Here is a 19954-nt window from a genome sequence, read left to right as displayed (position 1 = left end):
ATCTATAATCTGTTGTGTCTGTGAATAAATTTTAGAATCTATACACAGTTTATCAATTTGTATGTGTTTACTCCTTCCACGTCTTATCTATAAAAAGGTTTCCTTTTATGTTCAATATCTTTATATAAATTTTCTTCAAAATTTTCTTGATCTTGTCTCACACTATGCTTAGTTTGTTTGTCCAGCTTGTTTATTTTGATTCTCAAAGTTGTAGTTCAGCATCTCTTCCATTTCTTATATTTACTGTCTCTCACCTTAATAAGGTATCTTGGTCTTATGGAAATATATCCCCTGATGTTGTATGCCTAGATCCTGATGTTAAATATTTATTTTTTGATTTTTTTTTTGCACTCAAGCAATTTCTCTTTCTAAACATTCCACATTCCATCTGTAGTTTGTCCACTGAACACATCATTCCAGTTAGTTTTAAATATTGACTTTTTTGCATCCATATCATCTGTAATTAATCTTCTGTGCATTGGTTTAGATTTCACTTTGTCAGAATTATCTAGCAGCAAATTAACCTTTACAGCCCCATGATCCCTGCACATCAAAGGTAGTAAAACTTATCTTGAAGTAACAGTAATTTCTTTAGGAACACAAACAATGTCTAGTATGTTCCAACTGTTCTTCCTGAAAATACATTGTGAATAATTCCCTTACTAACATTGTTGAATCAATATTATTCCAATCTGTTTCTGGTAAATTTAAGTCCCCAGCTTATATTATTAATATTATTCTTCCCTCCTTCATTTCATGCATGAAATTTATGAACTCCTCTAGGTCATCAGCACCTGACTTTGATGGTCTCTACACTCCAACAGTTGTTATATGTTCCAGAGTTGTCTTTATTGTCATGGTTACACTGTCTATAGTATTGGTGTTATCATTGAACATGGAATAAACACAGGTCTCATAACTATCATAACACCTCGACCAGACATTTTGCTGGAATGCCTGTTACAATAAAACATTTATACCCTGACAGAACTGGTTTCCAGTTATTGCTCTTTAAGCATGTTTCACAAATAATAACAACATCAATCTTCTTGAAACATAGCAAATTTTCCAGTGAAAAGCTTTAATATTAATGCTTCTAGCATTAACACCCATCAGAGATGCACCAAATTTTGTTATCTGTGAATTGTTTAATTTTCGACCTGGCAAAAATCCTGCTTAGTGTTTCTCAAATATTGCAAAATATCTACTGCAAAAATTCTCTTCCCTAATCTTGAAAAATGCATGCCATCCTGTCCGAACACATGACTGCCCAAACCTAGGTTGGGTGCTCTACACATGGGAAATTTTTTCCATGTAGGTATTTACCAAAAAAATCTTTTCATTCATGGTGAACTAACTATCTTTTCAGGTCTATATTAGAACACAGAATGTTCAAAAATTCAAATGTTCTAATATTGACCCGTTTTCAGCGAACACTGAAAATATCGAAGAAACAGAAAACTGAATGTTTTCCTAGGGAAAGAATTCGGTTGTCCGTTTCTGTTGCTTTGGTATTTTCAGCACTGTGGTGGAAAGTTACGGGTTGGGTTCAGGTAAGTGTGCGACTGTGTGGATGTGAGGGTTAGGGTGGGGTAGGTGAGTTAGGGTTAGTGCATGAGTGAGGTGACTGTGCGATAGTGACGGACCTTAGGGTTAGGGTTTGGGTTAAGGTAAGTGGATAGTTAGTGGTGTATGTATAGTTTAGTGTAGGGTTAGGTGTAAGAGTTTAGGTGTATGTGTGTGTGGATTGCTGTTTGTTTGGTGTGCTTGTGTTTATGTGTTTTGGAACAGCAAATTTTTTTCCCTAGGAAAAAATTTGCTGTTCTGTATGTTCGATGTTTTAAATTTTCGATTCATAGGGTTTGATATTAGAACACTCGACAATTTGAATGTTCGGTGTTCTAATATAGACCCATCTTTTCTATATGTGATTTGTGAAAAATATGTCCTAACACCTGTACAAGCTGTACTATCTAAGACAGCTGTAAGTTCCGTATTAACAGTTAGAGAGTCCTTGTGGATGATATCATTTGTACTGACATGAATAAAAACAGATCCATACTTCCTTACATTAAAGCTTCCAAGGCTTGTCTCACATCTTCTATTTTTTGCTCCTGGCAAGCATAACACTATTGAACATTCATTATCTTCTCTGCAAATGTAAGTATCAGTTCTTCTAATAATTGAATCAATTACAAGAATATCTTTTCTGACAGATCTGAAGAATCTTCAACTTCTAATACAGCAATATCTGCTCTATCAATTGTTACAAAGGAATGATCTTCATCAACATCCGTGTTATTAATCCTGCTGTTTTCATTATGTATTAAATTTGGAACTATACAATTCTCATTCAGCTGGCTTTGTACATCCACAGCTTAAGCCAGAATGTCAGCATCTATATTTTTCTTCTTTTATCTCACAGTAATGTTCTTCAAAATCCTTCCACGTTCAGTTTTAATTTCTTCCTTTTCACACTCCCCTTGCCTCTTCTCTCTACATTCTCTTTTGGAGAAACGATGCCTATTATTGTAGACTGAAGGTTTTCTGATAGAAAAATGTCATCATTCCCTGTAATCTGTTTGTTACATAACAAAGCAGTGTCCTTTTTAGTACATATTCTCTTTACTTTACAGGACATTTATCGGTTTCTTTTTCTTATTTGCTATTTGTTGTGAACTTCTTTCTTTCTTTCGTTTTTGTTTCCTTGTAAACACCCTGAATCCTCAGATTGCTGAATACTTGCATACAGATTTCCATTGTTGTCAGAGACATTGTCTTGTTTCATACAGATTGAATAATCTTTACAGACAATAGACACATCATTTCCTAAATGTGTTCTATTTTCTGTTTGCCTAACATTATTTATCTCACCAGTACAGTCATTAATATATGTAAAACAGTTCTCCAAGCCATGCCAATTGCACAAGTGCAATCATGATCAGTAAGTCTAGATTTATTTCTAATAATGGTAAGCAAATCATCCACCTTTTGACATGGGGAGCACAGATCACCAGAGTTATCAGGTGTTACCTTTAAATATGCATAGCATTTATTACACTGCATAAGATATTTGTGCTTTGGCAAATCATTAATGGCATAGTCATTTAAAGAATCCATATTCAGCTTCAAATGAATACAAATTATAAAAGAAAAGAATAATTAAAATCAGTAGCCAGAGAATTCAAAGGGAACTTAAATCAGCTTATATGAAAAAAAAAAATCACACAATCAATATTCAACTAAATACTAAAGTAAGTACAGTAAATTTGTTGTTCTGGCCATACAAGTTCTGAAAGTCAGACAAAAGCTTTAGTTCCTTTATGTCATGCATGAAGGTGTACAGTAGCGTCTGCTCACAATCACATGCAGTCACATTTCTTTTTAACAGCAAAAATCAATAAATCACAAACCAAGATAGGATTGTTTAGACAAGCTCTGGATTGTCTTCCTTGCAGTCTGTGTGGATGTATAGCTGACTAGACCTCTTTGGATGGCTAGAGCTTGCCTGTCTAAAACCTATCCCTTTTCTAAAAACCAACAGTGGAAATTAAAGGTAAAACAACAAAATATAAATCAATGTAAATTTTCTTGTCTACAAGCTATTCCTTCCTTACTACAAACAATGAAAAACTGGTAAAAAATAAAATATGAATTAAAATAAAATGTCTCTTATCAGTCAACTCTACAGTAAATCACAAACCAAGATAGGATTCTGGATATATGATTTACATGCAACCAGCAACAAGTTACACTCTACATTTGTAATAAAAATTATATAGGGAATGACGCATATATTTTCCTTCTTACAGGTATATCCTTGTCATGCCCTGTATTTCTCACAATGTCCTCCAACAGGAATAGTGTTTAGGTGCTCCTATTTGAACCCATCCAAGGGAAAGGACAGCAGAACAATGGCTACTTCTGTCTTACCTTTTCAACAGGTTGACTGCTTTGTGTACTTCTAGCTATCATTAAAAAGAGGTCACCAGAATGATACACTAAATCCTTGCTTCTTTGCCATGAAATGTACCAGTTTCTTATGAAAAGGAATAATTCATTCTCAGAGTACATTTGTTTCAGTGCATAAGTAGTTCTAGAAACAAAACAATGCAACAAAATCAAAGGAAAAAGAAATGCTTCAGAAAATGCAGTTTTGAACAATTGCTAGTATCTTTTGTCTGATCTTTTCTAATGCATTTTAGTCATGACTATTATAGTACTGAGGACTGAGCCATATATGAGACTGAAACATTGAGTGCATCCATTAATTTAGGTCAACATTTATTAGTGTTCTGAACTGCATTAAGTTTAGAATGCAGAAGGCTGTATCCTAAACCCATTTAGACTGGCCTAGTTCTATCTCCTTTAGCACCTTCATAGTGCTGTTTGATTCACTCTCCTTTTCAATCTCCCAACAGTAATGATCTTCCCTGTTTTTTGTGTTAATACCTCCAATTTTTTGCTGTTAGTTTTAAATACTGACAGTGCCGTTGCTGTGTCCTAGACTTTTAAGACATTTTACTTACCTTTTCACAAACCTGACTGCTTGTTTTCCTGCATGACTCAGTCAGAACATGCTCCACTTTGCTCTCCACCCTGCCCCTATCACCACCCACCTTTGACATACTTCCTTTATTCTGGGCCTACCCCTCCCTATCCAAATTCCAGCCTATCACAAGACTCCCAACTACTTCTAGCAACATAACCATCTCACAAATAACCACTCACAGGGTCTCACTCCTCCCAACCACAGAAATTACATCTGCCTCATCAGCTTTTTATACTGTTACTTGCACCTAAATTTCATTATTAGTGTCCTTAGTTGTATTTTGCTCTTTTTGCCTCTGACTGACTTCAGATATCATTGATACTCCTCCATTTCCATTTTCATTATTATATAATTAAAATTAACTAATAAAACACATCTTCTCCACTTGCTTCTCTTCTCCTCTGTCTCCCTCCATGTCATACTACATACTATACTTCACTTTTTCCTCTTCTCTATAATCACTAACATTTCAAATGTTTCTACAAGCTTCATGTCTTTTTCTGCTGCTAGTAACACCCTAGCAAACTATCACTGTATATGTTTACCTCTATGCACCACTCCTACTGCAGTTTACTCATCACACTGTGAAATCAGGAGTAGCTATACAAATAGATCTCCCTGCCTTTTTAATCTCTCACCTTGTCCTTATTTTAAGTAAAAAAATACTTCACTACTACCACTCTGCTCAAAAAAATAAAACTTATACAGGTTCCCTCTAAATCAATACACTACCTCCCAAACTCCGACAATGTGGTGATGTACACCCTGATCCAGGCCCAAAAACTCGCTAATTAAGCTAAATAGCGAAGACCCACACCTAAAAGTTGTGAAGTAACTAACTATCCATCTATCACCTCAGACTATAACTCTTCCCAGATGCCTGTGTATCACAGTATAACCAGAATATTCTTACCATCACAGAAACCTGACTTAAACCTAACATTAAAGATTCTGAACCACTCCTTCTAGTCTACAGTATTATCAAAACTGGTAGGCCCAACAAGAAAGCAGGAAGGGCAGCCTTAATTTATCCAAGATCAACACTCTCTCTCTCTCTCTATTCACACTACATCCCAAAATGCTACTATCGCTGCTGAGGCTTAACAATAAAATGCACTTATGTTTTGTTAAGTCAATATCCCACCTGGAAATACTATAACAACTGTAGAAGAAATCCTCCCCTGGACAACTTATTATATGCCTTATGAAAAATCATACTAGGAGATGAAAATATTTACTTGCAAAGTCTTACATCAGACTTTCCCTCCACTAGTATAAACCTTTATGGTTACACTCAGCTTTTCAAAACATGCACTAAATTTAATAATACCAACTGTAAAGGTGCAATTCTAGACTAGATACTGGCCTCTGACCCTAGTAAATGTACAACCTGTGGAACCTATCCAAAATCACTTAGTGACCACCTTCAGGCTTATACCTATAGAAACACCACCCACCAACCCAACACTCACCAACTTAAAACAACCCAAAACTTTTCTAAATTCAATATAGACTCCTTCATCAATGTATTGAAAGCCTTTAATTGGTCTGTCCTAAAACTTCTACTCGATGAAGTACTCTGTACTCGTATACCTTATTCTTAAATATTTTATCAGCCATGTCCCATCTGTAAAAAAGAGGAAAGTTAACCCTGCACCATGGCTCACTACCTAGACAAAATCTATAATGTCTAACAGAGATAAAGTTTGGAAAGAATGGCTTAAACTTAAAACTCCCTATAACCTGCAACTTTATAGAAAATTCTGCAACATGAGTGAAAACAAGTTAGCCTAGATAAAAAAACAATATTATAGCCATCTATAACTTCAATACAAAAATAACCTAAAAAAATTCAGAACAACAATACATAACCTGTTACATCTGGGCTCAAACAAGGAACACAGCCCTTCTCAGAACTGCTCTCCACTAGAAATTGTAACCTTATTCAATACCTACTACATAGAAAGCTTTACCTCCCTAACTAAAAACTCTTTACCCCATCCAGTGTTTCTACAACCCAGTCAATAATACCCAGTTCTAGTAGTTTTGAAAATTGGTTACAACAAAACCAGTACTATCCATATACCGTACACACTACTACTTCCTTTATCCCTTCCATCAGCATTCTGACCTGAACCTAATTTACCCTCTGTAGCCATTGCTAGCACCTTTCACTTAAGACATGTCTCCATATCACTGATAAAAAAAAAAAAAACTACTGCTTAAACTCAGTCCCTGCTCCACTGCAGCTGATGACCTCCCATCTGAAAACCTGAAGATAGCTGCCAATGCCGGAGTATACCTAGTCTCCATCCTTATCAACAGATCAATATCCAAATGCTATGTACTCTCGCTATGGAAAAAATCTATATTATCCCTTTTCATAAAGGTGGCTTCTCAGCTGATATCTCTTAACTTTCAGCCTATTGTAATATTACTACCTCTCTCAAAAAATGCTTGAAAGGTGTAATCATAAAAAACTCCTCCACTATCTTCTACAAGAACAGCTCTTAACATCCACCCAATATGGCTTCTGCCCAACACATAGTACAGCTGCTACTCCACTGTCATTCATTGACACCATCTCCAAATATAGGGTCTCAAGTAACCTTGATTCCTCCTTATTCCTTGATCTGTCAAAAGCTTTCAATACAGTTTCTCACCCTAACCTCATGTATAGAGTGTCTCAACTTGGACTATCCCCTTCTTCATTACTGTGTTTTAATAGCAATTTAACTCACAGGCTCCATGTGTAAAATGGCAGAATAGTCTCTCTCCATACATGCAAATCTCCACTGGTGTACCCCAAGGCTTTATTCTTGGTTCCCTCCTTTAATATATCAATGGCCTTTACACCTCCATGGGTCTAGCCTCTCTTATATAATAGGCTGATGATTCCATCTTTATATGTACATCTAATAACTTGCCTCAGCTCCTTCACATCATGCAAGAAGCTTCTTCCTCAGATGAGAAATTGTTCCATAATGCCCAACAACTACTCAGTCCTAAAAAAAAAAAAAAAAAAAAAAAAGCTACTGCTATTTTTACCCAAGTCACACATCTGAAAAATCAATTTTCAAAATATTTTCACAAAACAAAACTGAAATTGAAGTGGTCTCCCACACAAAACTTCTTGGACTGATTATAGATGATAACCTTAAATTTGACCTGCATGTTCAAAATAATGTAAAGACTCATGAAAAATTAGGAATGCATTACAGGCATAAAAACTTCCTTAGTAACACCACCAAAAACAATCTTGCTACTACCTACCTTCTTCCATCTCTCTTATATGGTGCACCCATCCTAACCAACCTACAATCTATAGTTAAAAATAAGCTGGTGGCATGCTATAATAAGGTTGCAAAACTTGCCACCAACAAACAATACTGCACCCACCACTGTATTGCATTTAAGGCTTTGAATTCATTCAAACTCCCTTGCCACTTAGATTACATGCAGCTTATCTTCACATACAACATTATTCACAAAGCTGATGGCTTCCCTGCTTTTACTCCTATTATCCATTCCTAGCACACTAACAGACTACTTTGATCTAATGAGTAACATGTTCTCAGCATTTATAAACCCCAAAAGTCCTCGGCCCAAAGTCTCTACTGATACTCTGTCACTAAAAAAATGGAATTCTATCCTTCTACAAATTAGATCTACCTCTAACCTCCCCAACTTCAAACAACTACTAAAAGACTACCTAAATAAAACCTGGTTTTGCTCCTGCACTACCCCAGGCTGAGCTAGTCCCTCCCTCCATCCATCCATCACCAGAATACTTCTATGTTCACAGAGAAGGAATTTGTGAAATCTATTTCTTAGACAAAGATCAAATACATTTTATTTTTGCCTAGGCTATATTATCTAGTCATTCATCTGTGTTCCAAAGAGTGCATTCAGTGTGTTTAATGTTATCTCTATGAATTGCAACTTGTGAATATTTTATCTGCTGACAACATTCTTATTTCAACTTGTTATAGCTGTCTTAATATTTGCACTATTTATGTGTAGGTTCACACTGTATGAGCTGAAGCTGAATTTTTTTCTTAGTTAATATGTCATTCTTCTATATTAGGTTCTCTAACAACTTTATTTAACTATTAACCATATTATGTCAATGTGGAGCTTTTCACCCCAGGCCACCACAGAAAATGGGATATTATCACAGTTGGACATTCCTGGTAAACAAAAAATAAATAAATAAATAAACCATACATCTCAACAAACAAGTATAGCAGGTTATCTATTTAAACTTACTTAAATACCTAATTGAGTATTACAAGGATCAGTGCAGGGACCATTCTTATTTGGTCTGTTTTTTTTTCCAGAAATAACTATAGATGATGATAGTATAGTTTCTGTAGTCATCAGTGTATAACAATTCCCATTAGGTTTTAAACACTGCATCAAAAATACCATTATAGCTGTGACCCATAAAAAAATCTGCTCTGGTTGGCATAAGTTTTTGTTTTTATAAATTTCTACTGAGATTTTTCATATAGTAACAAAATAGTAATCTCATTCCAAAGTTCATGTCCAGTATATAATGATATATGCTTTCCAAATGTACAAATCACATCCATCCTGTACAAACCCACACCTAATTTTAGTGATCTGTTTGTAACATATGTAATGATGCAACTATATTTCCTTGCTCACATTGGTCGCTTTTGGAACGTTTTCCTTCACCCTCCATCCTGTTCGTATGTGTATTATTTTCATTGCCTTGCCGGTGACTGCATACAGCACATATTTCCATGCTGGCTCCCTTTAATGACAATCTGCTCACGTTTGGCTCATTTCCCACCTTCTGTCAAACTCTTTTTCATGAACTGCAGCCTTGCCTCAACACTGTCCTACCTTTTGTGCTCTCTCTCTCTTTCTCTCTCTCTTTCCATCCCTAACCTACCCATTTTCCTTTCTTTTGTTTAATTCTAACTCTCCTTATTTCTCTTCATTCCCCCATCAGACAGTCTACTTTACCCAGTACCCACTTACTGACCAAGGACTCCTCTCATCTACCAATCCCATTCTACCTATGCACCCTCCTTATATTTCACAATCCTCTTTGGAAGTGTAAACCTGACTTACAAACTCTTTTTTTAAGATGTAATTCTGGCATTAGGACCTTCTGGTGACCTACAATAAAGCTTCTAACCTATCCTGCCAGCTACAGCATGTCAATTTGTTCTTTAAGACTCCATTTTTCCTGTTCTCATTCCATGCCCACTGACCTCACTTTCCATATCACTACAAATGCAGTTGCCTTCTGTCCTTACTAGCAGATATACCATACCTGCCTACCTTCTGTTCTCCTCATTACCCTGCCAGATGTCTCCTCCTTCAATGGCCTCATTCCTCTGCAGTCTCACAGGTGTTACATACCACAATGCACCTCACCTGCCTATTGTATGTGAGGCACCTTTCTTCCCTCTCTACACACCTACTACTCTTTATCCTAGATTACACCACTTGTCTCTCTTTCTGCTTTTCTCTCTTCTTTCCCTCTAACTTCCCATGGATTTCATCCCATTATAATTGAACCATACCCCTTCACGTAACCCAAGCATTTCCTATATCTCAACCCCTGCACCTTCCAAGGTGAGAGCTGTCCCACTGCACACCTAAAATATATGTGCACTACCTCAGACTTAATCAATTTACTGACAAAGAACTGCTCTCCTTTCACAGGGTAGTGCAGTATGCAGGGCTGTGGGGAATCTGAAGGGGTAGTACGCAACCCTAATGCAAAACGCAAAAAGACATTACTGGGGATTCCACGAGTAATGTATTCATATGAGCTGTAATTATCTATTTATGTTAATTTGAATATGCATTATATATTGTTTCACATAAAGGGATGACCATACGTGAGTTCATGGTTTTTATTTGTTGTATTTGACTAAATAGTGTTATTCATGCATTGGGTATGAAGCCATATGTACACACACACACACACACACACACACACACACACACACACACACACACACACACAGGCATGCATAATCCATGCAGTATATTTGTGTGTGTGCATGTGTGTATGTGTTTTGTACAATAACATTCTGTGTTACTGACAAAAAAGACAGCTAAACAAGAATGTAGAAATCTACAAAAGGAAATGTTAGATTAAAGGTTACAAAGGACAGTTAACGAAAAATTAAACTATAATTCATCTTGGAATATTAGTAGAAACCAAGGAAAATGATAAAATTAGTTTTCTGCATTTTTTTTTTGCGTCAACAACTGAATCTCCCTACTAGAGAACACAGACAGATTACTGACAAGTGACCGATCACCATTGGTGGAAAATATGATACACTGCATTTGTCTGCATCTATTTCTGACCACCCTGTAATGTTCTCTGATCGATATGCTAGAATCCTGCAAGCATCTCCTATGCAGAAGTCACAGCATTTCCTGAAACAGTGTAGTATAGCACATCTGTCAAACTACAAGAGAGTTATTGCCAATATAAAACACTTGTTTGGGCCTCCTAAACAGTGTAATGCTAGAAATAACCTTATTTATTTATATTTTGTTTACAGTACCTGGCTAGTGCACTATATTGACCCGTTTTCAGCCTCAGCCCGGGTGACATACAAAACATCTCACAAACAAAAAATACAGAAATGTAAACAATAACAGAATAGTTCAGACTAATTACACAGAAAAAATGTGTATATATACATTCTAGTGAACAAGCACAGTGCAATGTACAATTAGGCAGAATGTAATGTACAATATATACATTAGTTTCTAAAGTGGATAAATACTCGATGAATCTTGAGAGAGGAGAAGACTCAGAAAGGAGATAGGTTAGGTGATTTGTCCTGTGCTGAAGCAGGAGCATTTGGCTTGGATGAAGTAGTGCTTTTTGAGTTGCATTCTGAATTTTGAGTAAGTGTCAGTTTTCTTAATATCAAAGGGGAGAGCTTGTCAAAGAGTAGGTGCCTGAGAGGAGAAAGCATGCAGCTTGCAGGAGTAACACTGAGTTCTGTTGCAGAACTTGGTGCTACTATAGCAGAAACAGTCAGAAGTGTGTTGGGTTGTGAATGCTGCTTCTTACCAGGAATTTCTGCAGTTTGGGTGTTCGGGTACAGGTGACAGGTAGCAGTCAGAGGCAGCGACAATGAGGCATTGATATTAGGGTTGGACTGTAAAACAGAGATGATAGCACTGACACATTTGTAAAAAAGAAATGGCACCATAATAAATGTCAGCATGAATGGAATGTGAGTGGGGTGAATGAATGTGACCACCCTGAGGACTTACAAGTTACTCAGCACACTGCAGTTCTCTATGCACTGTGCTCTGGGGACATCCTGATAAGAAATACATGCCTAAGCTTGTCATAATCATTAAAATCATCAACCTTTTCACAGTACAACCCGTGCACTCCTACAAAATAGTGAGCACAGCAAACCTTTTAAATGTTTTAGATAAGATGGAAAAACAAGCAGTATAACAACTACTCACGGTGGCAACATAATGGCCACAGTAAACAAATCAAGAAGTCTGGGAGGGTCTCCAGCAGCCATACAATTGTATATGCAACACTTCACCATTTTAAGAAATTCTCCAAAAACAGGATGGCATACCTAGGATCCATCTTGGTCCTCATGCTAACCTGACTGACTTACTGAAAAATGTTTAAAGGTAACAGCATTCGATCTAAGAATCAACAAAGCTCAAGACAGCACACTAAATTAGAACCCTGAGGTGGAAGAATAACTTTGACATTTCCAATTTGTTCTGCCCATTTTGTTTGTGGTGTGCAGAAGCAGTATGTAAGACAATTTTAAAAAGCAGAGCATGACTTTTGTTCATCCTGCTATGTCACTGATTAAATGTCATTCATTATGGTTGTTATAAGCAATATTTATCAGAACATATCAAGCAAACTATAGATATATACATACCAAAGGAGTCTGAATGAACAGAGTATAAAATATCTGTGTTAGGGGGCATTCTGCCTGAATCTTTTATCACCATATAGTACAACTGTGCTGAAAAAAAATAGTGGCTTGGATATACTTCAAAATTTTTCAGACTAATGAAAGGAACTCTAGCCAATGTAAAAAAAAAGAATACTTACTACAGGATCTCTGTAAGTTCATAAGAAGGTAATACTGGATTTATGAAGTGAGAGGCAACTTACTGAATTTCATATTAAAGCTTCACTGTAAGGTATACAGCTCCCATTATATATATCCTCAAGAAACAAAAAATTAGTCCTGATGACTATAGTATTGCAAACAAATGATCCACATACTATGGCCTCTCACACTGACCTGTGGTAGACATTGAGTGTCCAGTTAAGAATGGTGAAAACCTCATTTTTGCTAAGGTCCCAACTCACAATGTCTTGTAGATGACGGGAAAGATACTTCTGGTGCAACAGCACAAATGTGCTGAAGATATCATACTCAGGAGGGCAGCACTGTACCATAAGGTGCTTAACAATTGTTAGATTGTTCATAATATGGTTCTGCAGTGATTCCAGGTGGTTTGCAAGTCCAAGGCCTTTAATGTCCAGATATGTCACATGAAATTGCACTGAAATTATTTCTTCAATGACCTTAAAGAATTTCTGTCTCCAGTTTTTAGGCCTCCCTGGCAATAACAACTGGTGTTGGTTCTGATCATCCTGGATTAGGTGGTCAGTCTTTTCTTCTCGCTCAATGATACGAACAGCTGTAACAAAAACTGCTGGATCTTGTTTGACAAAATTTAGTGCATGTCCTACAATGTCCCAGATCTCTTTAGCTAGGGCATCACTGAGTTGCTCAACTCTGCTGAAGTGGCACATGATCACTTCCTTGCTCTCTGGGTCCAGTCCTCCAGAGTGATGCATCTGGTACAGGGTATTATCTCGCCAGCATTCCAGCTGCATCAGTTTTGAATGGGCCTCCAGAAGTTGCCTGCTTTCAATAAGCTGTTGGGTCTCCTCCACCACCTGTGGAACTACCAGAGAACAAAGTCAACTTTTTATAGTAGCCTTGCAGTGAGCAGCATTTCAACATCTTCACCTGCTCTAATTCATCTTTCTGCCTCTACCTCTGACTCTCTGTCACTCATACACTCTCACACTAGCACCAATTTCAAGAGACACGCACATGCATTATTTATAGTTACATGAGAATTGTACATGAAGTATTACAACCAAAGGTTATCTCATAATGAAATACCTTAAATCTTGCTGGAAGCGATAATGTCACAATTAGTTATGCCAATAATGACAGCAGTTTCTATTTTCAAGACATCTCTATTCCTTTTTTGTTGTTGTTATTGTTGTCATTTGCCATCTGACAGTTATAGACAGAAAAAAAATACTTAAAAAGTGAGCGAAAATGTCAGCTGTTTTATTTATTTTGTTCACATACTTTTTAAAATACTGACTCTTTGTATGAAAAAACCATGTTTGATGACCAAGTTACCCGAGACATTTCCCGGTATTGCATTCTTAGGTCAAACTATTTAATGATAGCGGAATGATTTTGAGAATTCAGTTGATAAAATGAGTATTTTATGAATCTGCATTTTTACAATATGAATTTCACTCCCACCAGCACATTTACTGTGATAATTTGGTAAATTATTACAGTTTGTTTCTTAACATGTTGTTTTTATTTAATGCATTCATTTTACACCAGAATACATTAGCAACACATTATTTACAATTTTTGTTCAAGATAAGTATTTGGTCCAAAGTAATAAGTAAATGAAAAAAGGAGTTCAAGAGATATTGTTCTAATCCATGCATTAATGAATGAAATTAGAAAATCTCCAGCTGCACCTGGATATAGTAGTATATGTTTGACTTTGTACACTACAGTAACCATAACTGCTCAATGCCTTTTTTTATAACTGGACTAATTAATATGATTGTTAACATTATACAGCAGCATTATCTGCTACTTTGTCATCTCTATTAGCTTCTTAAATGTAACAGAACACCCTTTCTAGCTCTCCTAGAAGCAAAATGTATGCTGATTTGGCCAAGACTAATCTAAACAGATAGTAGATTACTAAGGGGACTCCCCAGAATTTTGAGGAGTACAGTTGGGACTATTTTGCCAACTACTGATAGGTGCATAGAAGGGGAGCAGGCCAGTACCCACAGATCATCCATGCATTTTACAGTCCTAAACTTTACTGCCCAAAGATCATTCATGCAAGTTCCCAAACTGTGATGTAACAAGTGATATTGCTAGGAGGCAAAGTGATGTCAGGTGGTTTCAACTTGATTTCCACCTTCAACTAAAGGTTTCAGTTAGCAGGGTTTAAGCTTGCTTCCAAGCATGGTGTAATGATTTCCAACTCTTTTCTTATGAGGAGGAATGTAGAGATTTATATGCTAAGAAAAAAAGCCCCTGAAGGAGCACAACACAAACTTGAATCACAAAATCTGGATACCAAGTGTAAAACAATTTTTAAGAAAATAAAGACACTACTTTTAACATAATATTACTGATGTCAAGATATTGTGATCTTGGAGTTGATTTATTAAGTTAATGGATATTTATTGTGGATGTTTTCAGATGACAGCATTAAATGGATGGATCGAAGGATAGATGGACCAACACAGATAAAGCTTTCTATATCAGTGTTTACTGTTTCATGAAATGCAGTTGCTATGGTATCCTAGATTTTGTGTTTCAGTGTTGTGGAGCATTTCCCACCATCACTGCACATAACATCTTGATTATCTGAAAATGGCCATCATGTCTTCACTTCAGGACACATTTTCAACTGTAAAGTACTGCTTAGCCATTAGAGTGGTAATTAGGGAATCCTACTGCCTGGGTTTTTGTTGCTAGTGTGATAAAATGATCACATTTTTGTGTGTGATCATTCACTACATTGATTCATCTTCATCTAAAGTAAGTCTTGACATGTTTTACATCCCAGCTTGACCTTATGTCTTTAAAGTCATTCCCATTTATCTTTTTGTGGCGTTGTTAATCTCTAGTGCATATATAAAATGTATAACATAGTCACATTGCTCTGAACGTAACTGTATAAATTATACTACAGCCATGCCTCTGTGCTGAGGATCAAAACTTTATATTTTTATCCAGGTAAATATAAAAACATTAATAATTGCATTTCTGTTTCATGCCTAAGATGTTACTTAAGACTTCCCATGTACTATTAAGGATAACAATCTGATTATGTAAAAAATTCTACTCTGACCAGGCGCAGGTTTACATTTTGGGAACTGCACCAGGTGCCAGATGAGGTACGTATGTCTCTACAGCTCTGTCCACTACTGGGTTAGTAAAGGTGTGTAGTACTTTCAACTGCAGCAGGCTGACAAAAGAAGCATACCTGACACTTTTAGTATTGCTAAGGAATGTGCCACTAAAACACATTGTTTATTTATATTACTTCTCTGTTGCTATAAAATGCAATGCAAAATATGACAGCATTACACCTCCGCTTGGACCTCCAGATGATGTCACAGCTAGACAAGGAAATGCAGGTAAGCAGAACAGCACTTAGTACCCTGGAATAGGGTTAGGTTTATCAAATGTGTTTTTACATGGGGAACAGTTCACATATACTGACAAGTGTTGGAATCTTGCCACGTGTGTATTGGGGGAGATAGTCATACTGACTTATTAATGAAAAATAAAAATGCTATTGTACAATACAGAAAGCCAGGAAAACAACTATAATCTGTCTAAATATATGGAAAACTTAGAATGTAGCAAGTGACATACTATTTCATAGCAATAAAAAGCTTCCTGTAGATCACTTGATGGATAGTGTACAAATGAAGACAAAGTATTTCAACTGCTGTCAAGTAAATTTGCAGTTATGAGTAGTGAAATAGGCAATGTCAGCACTTAGCCAAGTGATTTAAGAAGTACTGCAGGCATCTTTCCTAGGTCCAGTACACTTCAGTATGATTGTCTCAGACATTTGAGAGAATAGACAGCAATATTAACCTCTTCTCTGGTAATGCAAAGATAAGTGCAGCAGAGGAGGGCGAGACTAGTATAGTTTACTGACAGTTGTGGAATGGCTGAACAAGTAGGTGGGAAGGAGGCATTTCAGGTTCAGTGTAAATAAATATGCACTTTGGAGAGAACAACCCTTGTGCAAAGCATCAGTTTGTGAGACTAGTGCTGATAGCAATAGAGCAGGAAAAAAGGTACTGGGAGATGTTCAGCACACCAGGATAGGACCACCATATATATATATATGTATATATGTTAAGCATAAAATGATTTTCCAGCACCACCAACATACAGTAATAAACAGATTCCAAGCACTAATAGCAATTCTGACAAATATCCTTTATTGGTCGACAGAAAGGGAAAGCAACCAACCCCAAACTGGTTTCACCCCATAGGCGTCATCAGTAGAAAAGTACCTCATACATTGTCCGTTCCTTCTATATATACCCCCAAATTAAAGGAACAGATCCATTTTTAAAGGCATCAGTCATTTAAAATAACAGTGGTGTCAGTAAAATACATTCACCAAGCAGCAATACGCTTTTGATACACTAATAAAGCATATTATAGATTTTTAAAGATATTAATTCAAGCCAAGTTTATATACAGCCTGATAAATCTCCCTAGTACACACCTTTTCAAAACTTGCCAAAGTTGGGTGTGGGGGGGTTGAAAATATTTTTCTTTTTAAATAATCTCTGCCTCCCGTCCAAATTATTGTTCTATGTATATCAGACTCGTGGGACTTTTTAACAAGGATTAAGCAAGATTTTTTCACTGACACCACAAGGTTTTCAACTGTTGATGTAGTTGATCTGTTCAACTCCATACCCCAAGAGATAGGTATAGAATTTTTTCAGGAAGCCCTTTTGGATTATTAAACATTGGAAGGAGGGCTGTTTAATTTTGTGGTAGAAGTGATGGAGCTGATTTTAAATAACAACTACAACACTTTTGAGAATGAGTACTTCAGACAATTAAAAGGGGTGGCAATGGAGTCGAGTAGTGCCCCTATATATGCAAACTTAGTTATGGCCACTTGGTTGAAAAAATTCATTTCCAGTTAAGGGTTTGATAAGGAATGGATTCTTTATCTCTGTTACCTGGACGATATTTTCATCCTTTGGAAAGGGGAAGAAACAGTTGTAAATAATTTCTTCAACCATATTAACCAAGTTTGTTCCTATTTTATGTTCACATATTGTTTTTCTACAGATAGCATTGACTATCTAGATGTCACCATTTCTAGGGACCAGGAAAAAGGACATTTCACGTCCAAGGTATTCCGTAAACTGACATATTCTAATAGTTTCTTGGCATATGACAGCAAACACCCCTTTTATATTAAGAAAAACCTTGTGAGGGGTCAGATGATTTGAGGAGCCAGGATGTGCTCAACATTGGAAGATTTTAAAGTTGAATTAGGTAGGGCGGCCACGGTGGTGCAGTGGTTAGCATTGCCGCCTCACAGCAAGAGGTTCTCCAGTTCGATCCTCAGCTGGGGTGCCTTCCGTATGGAGTCTGCATGTCCTCCCTGTGGTCGTGTGGGTTTCCACCGGGTCCTCCGGTTTCCTCCCACATTCCAAAGACATGCTGTAGGTGGATTGGACACTCTAAATTGGCCCTAGGTGTGAGTGTGTGCGTGCCTTCTGTGGAAGGTTGGGCGCCCGGCTGGCAATTCAACACCGTAAAACTCCACTGCCAATCATGAGCAGACAAGGTGATCCGCTGTGGTGACCCTAACCAGAAAAAGCCAGAAGAAGAAGAAAGTTGAATTAGGTAACCTCACACAAATGTTTATTAACAGGTGTTACCCAAAGGACTTTGTCCTGACTATTGGCAATGAGGTTTTGCAGGAATGGGGGATGAAATTCACACCACTATTAGGCAGTGAGAAGGTTTCAACTGAACCAGGACAGAAACATGATAATTTTTCCCATGCTATGGTAACACACTTTGGCCCTTTGGGGCAAACAGTGCGGAACATAGTGTCCAAAAATTGGGTCATTTTAGAAAGTAACATTGAGGTATATAATAGTTTAGGAAGATTACCACTATTTGTTTATAAAGTAGGGCACAGTATGAAATATTATTTTGAACATCTTCTTTATTTAAAGGAAATCAACAAAGGGACTAAGAAATGTGGCAAATGTAACTATTGTTCCTATATAATAGAAGAACCATCAATTTTGGTGGGGGAATTTCAGACTAGGATACACTTGGTCAGTGGTGATTGTGGTAGTAGGGGTTTAGTTTATTTGAGTGTATGTCAAGGGTGTAATAGAACTGAGAGAACACTACTTAAGCAGATTTATGAACACCTATGTGCTATTGAAAACAAAAATACCAACAACTCCCTATACAAGCACACACTGACGTGTACTGGCCAAGTTAGGTTTAAGTTTGGGATTTTAGAAATTATTAATAAGGACCCTAGGGGAGGGGACTGGAGTAAGAGGATTAATAGTGAGCTTAGATGGCAATTAGAGTTAAAAGCCAACCATTCACCAGGTATCAATGAATATTTTTCATTAGTTACAGTTTTAAAGGACATGGTCCTGGTGCTATAACAGAATTATTCATTATTATCATTTTTAATAGTTTAATATTTCATAATATTCACATTTTAACAGCTATTTAAGGTATTTAATATTTTCAAACCTTTAAAAGGTTAAAGAACATTTTTTAAGTATGTTAATTGATTTTAATTAATTCAACTTAATTAATGGTGCTATTTAAATGTTGAATTATGGGCAGAACTTTGATTTGATAAAGTCCAGGATTTAGGTGGATGAAAGTGCTTACCATTCTTGTGACTGTTAATGGAATAAACTTTTATTTTACTACAACGTGGATTTTTATTTCTCAGGTGTGGTTCAGCTGTTTTGGATCCAGGTGGAGTGTTATTTATATGGTCTTTGTGTTTCCACCAGAGCGCCCTTCTTTGACACATAGCTACACAATATTGCCAAAGATATAAGTAGTAACAAAGGGAAACATTAACCAGAATAAAGGAACAATCAAGTAAAGTTTAAGTAATTAGGAAGCAATATTAATTTTAAATAAGTGTGGAAGCATTACCTCTTTGCTTTTGGAATCTACTCCCCAAGGGATACATCTCAGTATTCTGTTTGCTGCTGTTACTGCCATCTCATTCTGTATGTCCTGTCCAGGTGTGTTCAATGTCTCCCAGTAGCTTTTTGCTTGCTGTTTTGGTGTCAGCACCATTCTCACAATCTGGTGCTTTACATAAGCACCTCAGCATTCTGTTTGCTGTAGCCACCATTTATGTTGTTGTTGTTCTTTTCGGCTTTTTCCCGGTTAGGGGTTGCCACAGTGGAACTCCAGTCTGCTAATGATTGGCGGTAGATTTTTTTATGGTGCAGAGTTGCCAGCCTGATGCCCAACCTTCAGCGAAGGC

General features: G+C 36.7%; 1 protein-coding gene across 1 annotated transcript in view; it reads right to left on the bottom strand.

Annotated features, from left to right (window-relative positions):
• LOC122808586 (exocyst complex component 3-like protein) overlaps positions 1–19954 on the bottom strand; it is a 507273-nt gene that overhangs the window by 179897 nt on the left and 307422 nt on the right. Inside the window, exon 4 of the mRNA XM_044079542.1 lies at positions 12859–13531. Coding sequence (XP_043935477.1) covers positions 12859–13531 — 673 coding nt within the window. The remainder of the gene's footprint in view (positions 1–12858; positions 13532–19954) is intronic.

The sequence above is a fragment of the Protopterus annectens genome, chromosome 8.part0 (assembly GCF_019279795.1).
Source record: "Protopterus annectens isolate FY-2018-M chromosome 8.part0, PAN1.0, whole genome shotgun sequence".
In the NCBI taxonomy this organism is placed as follows: Eukaryota; Metazoa; Chordata; order Ceratodontiformes; family Protopteridae; genus Protopterus; species Protopterus annectens.
Note: the sequence above shows the minus strand (reverse complement) of the source record. Positions and strands in the feature narration are given on the sequence as shown.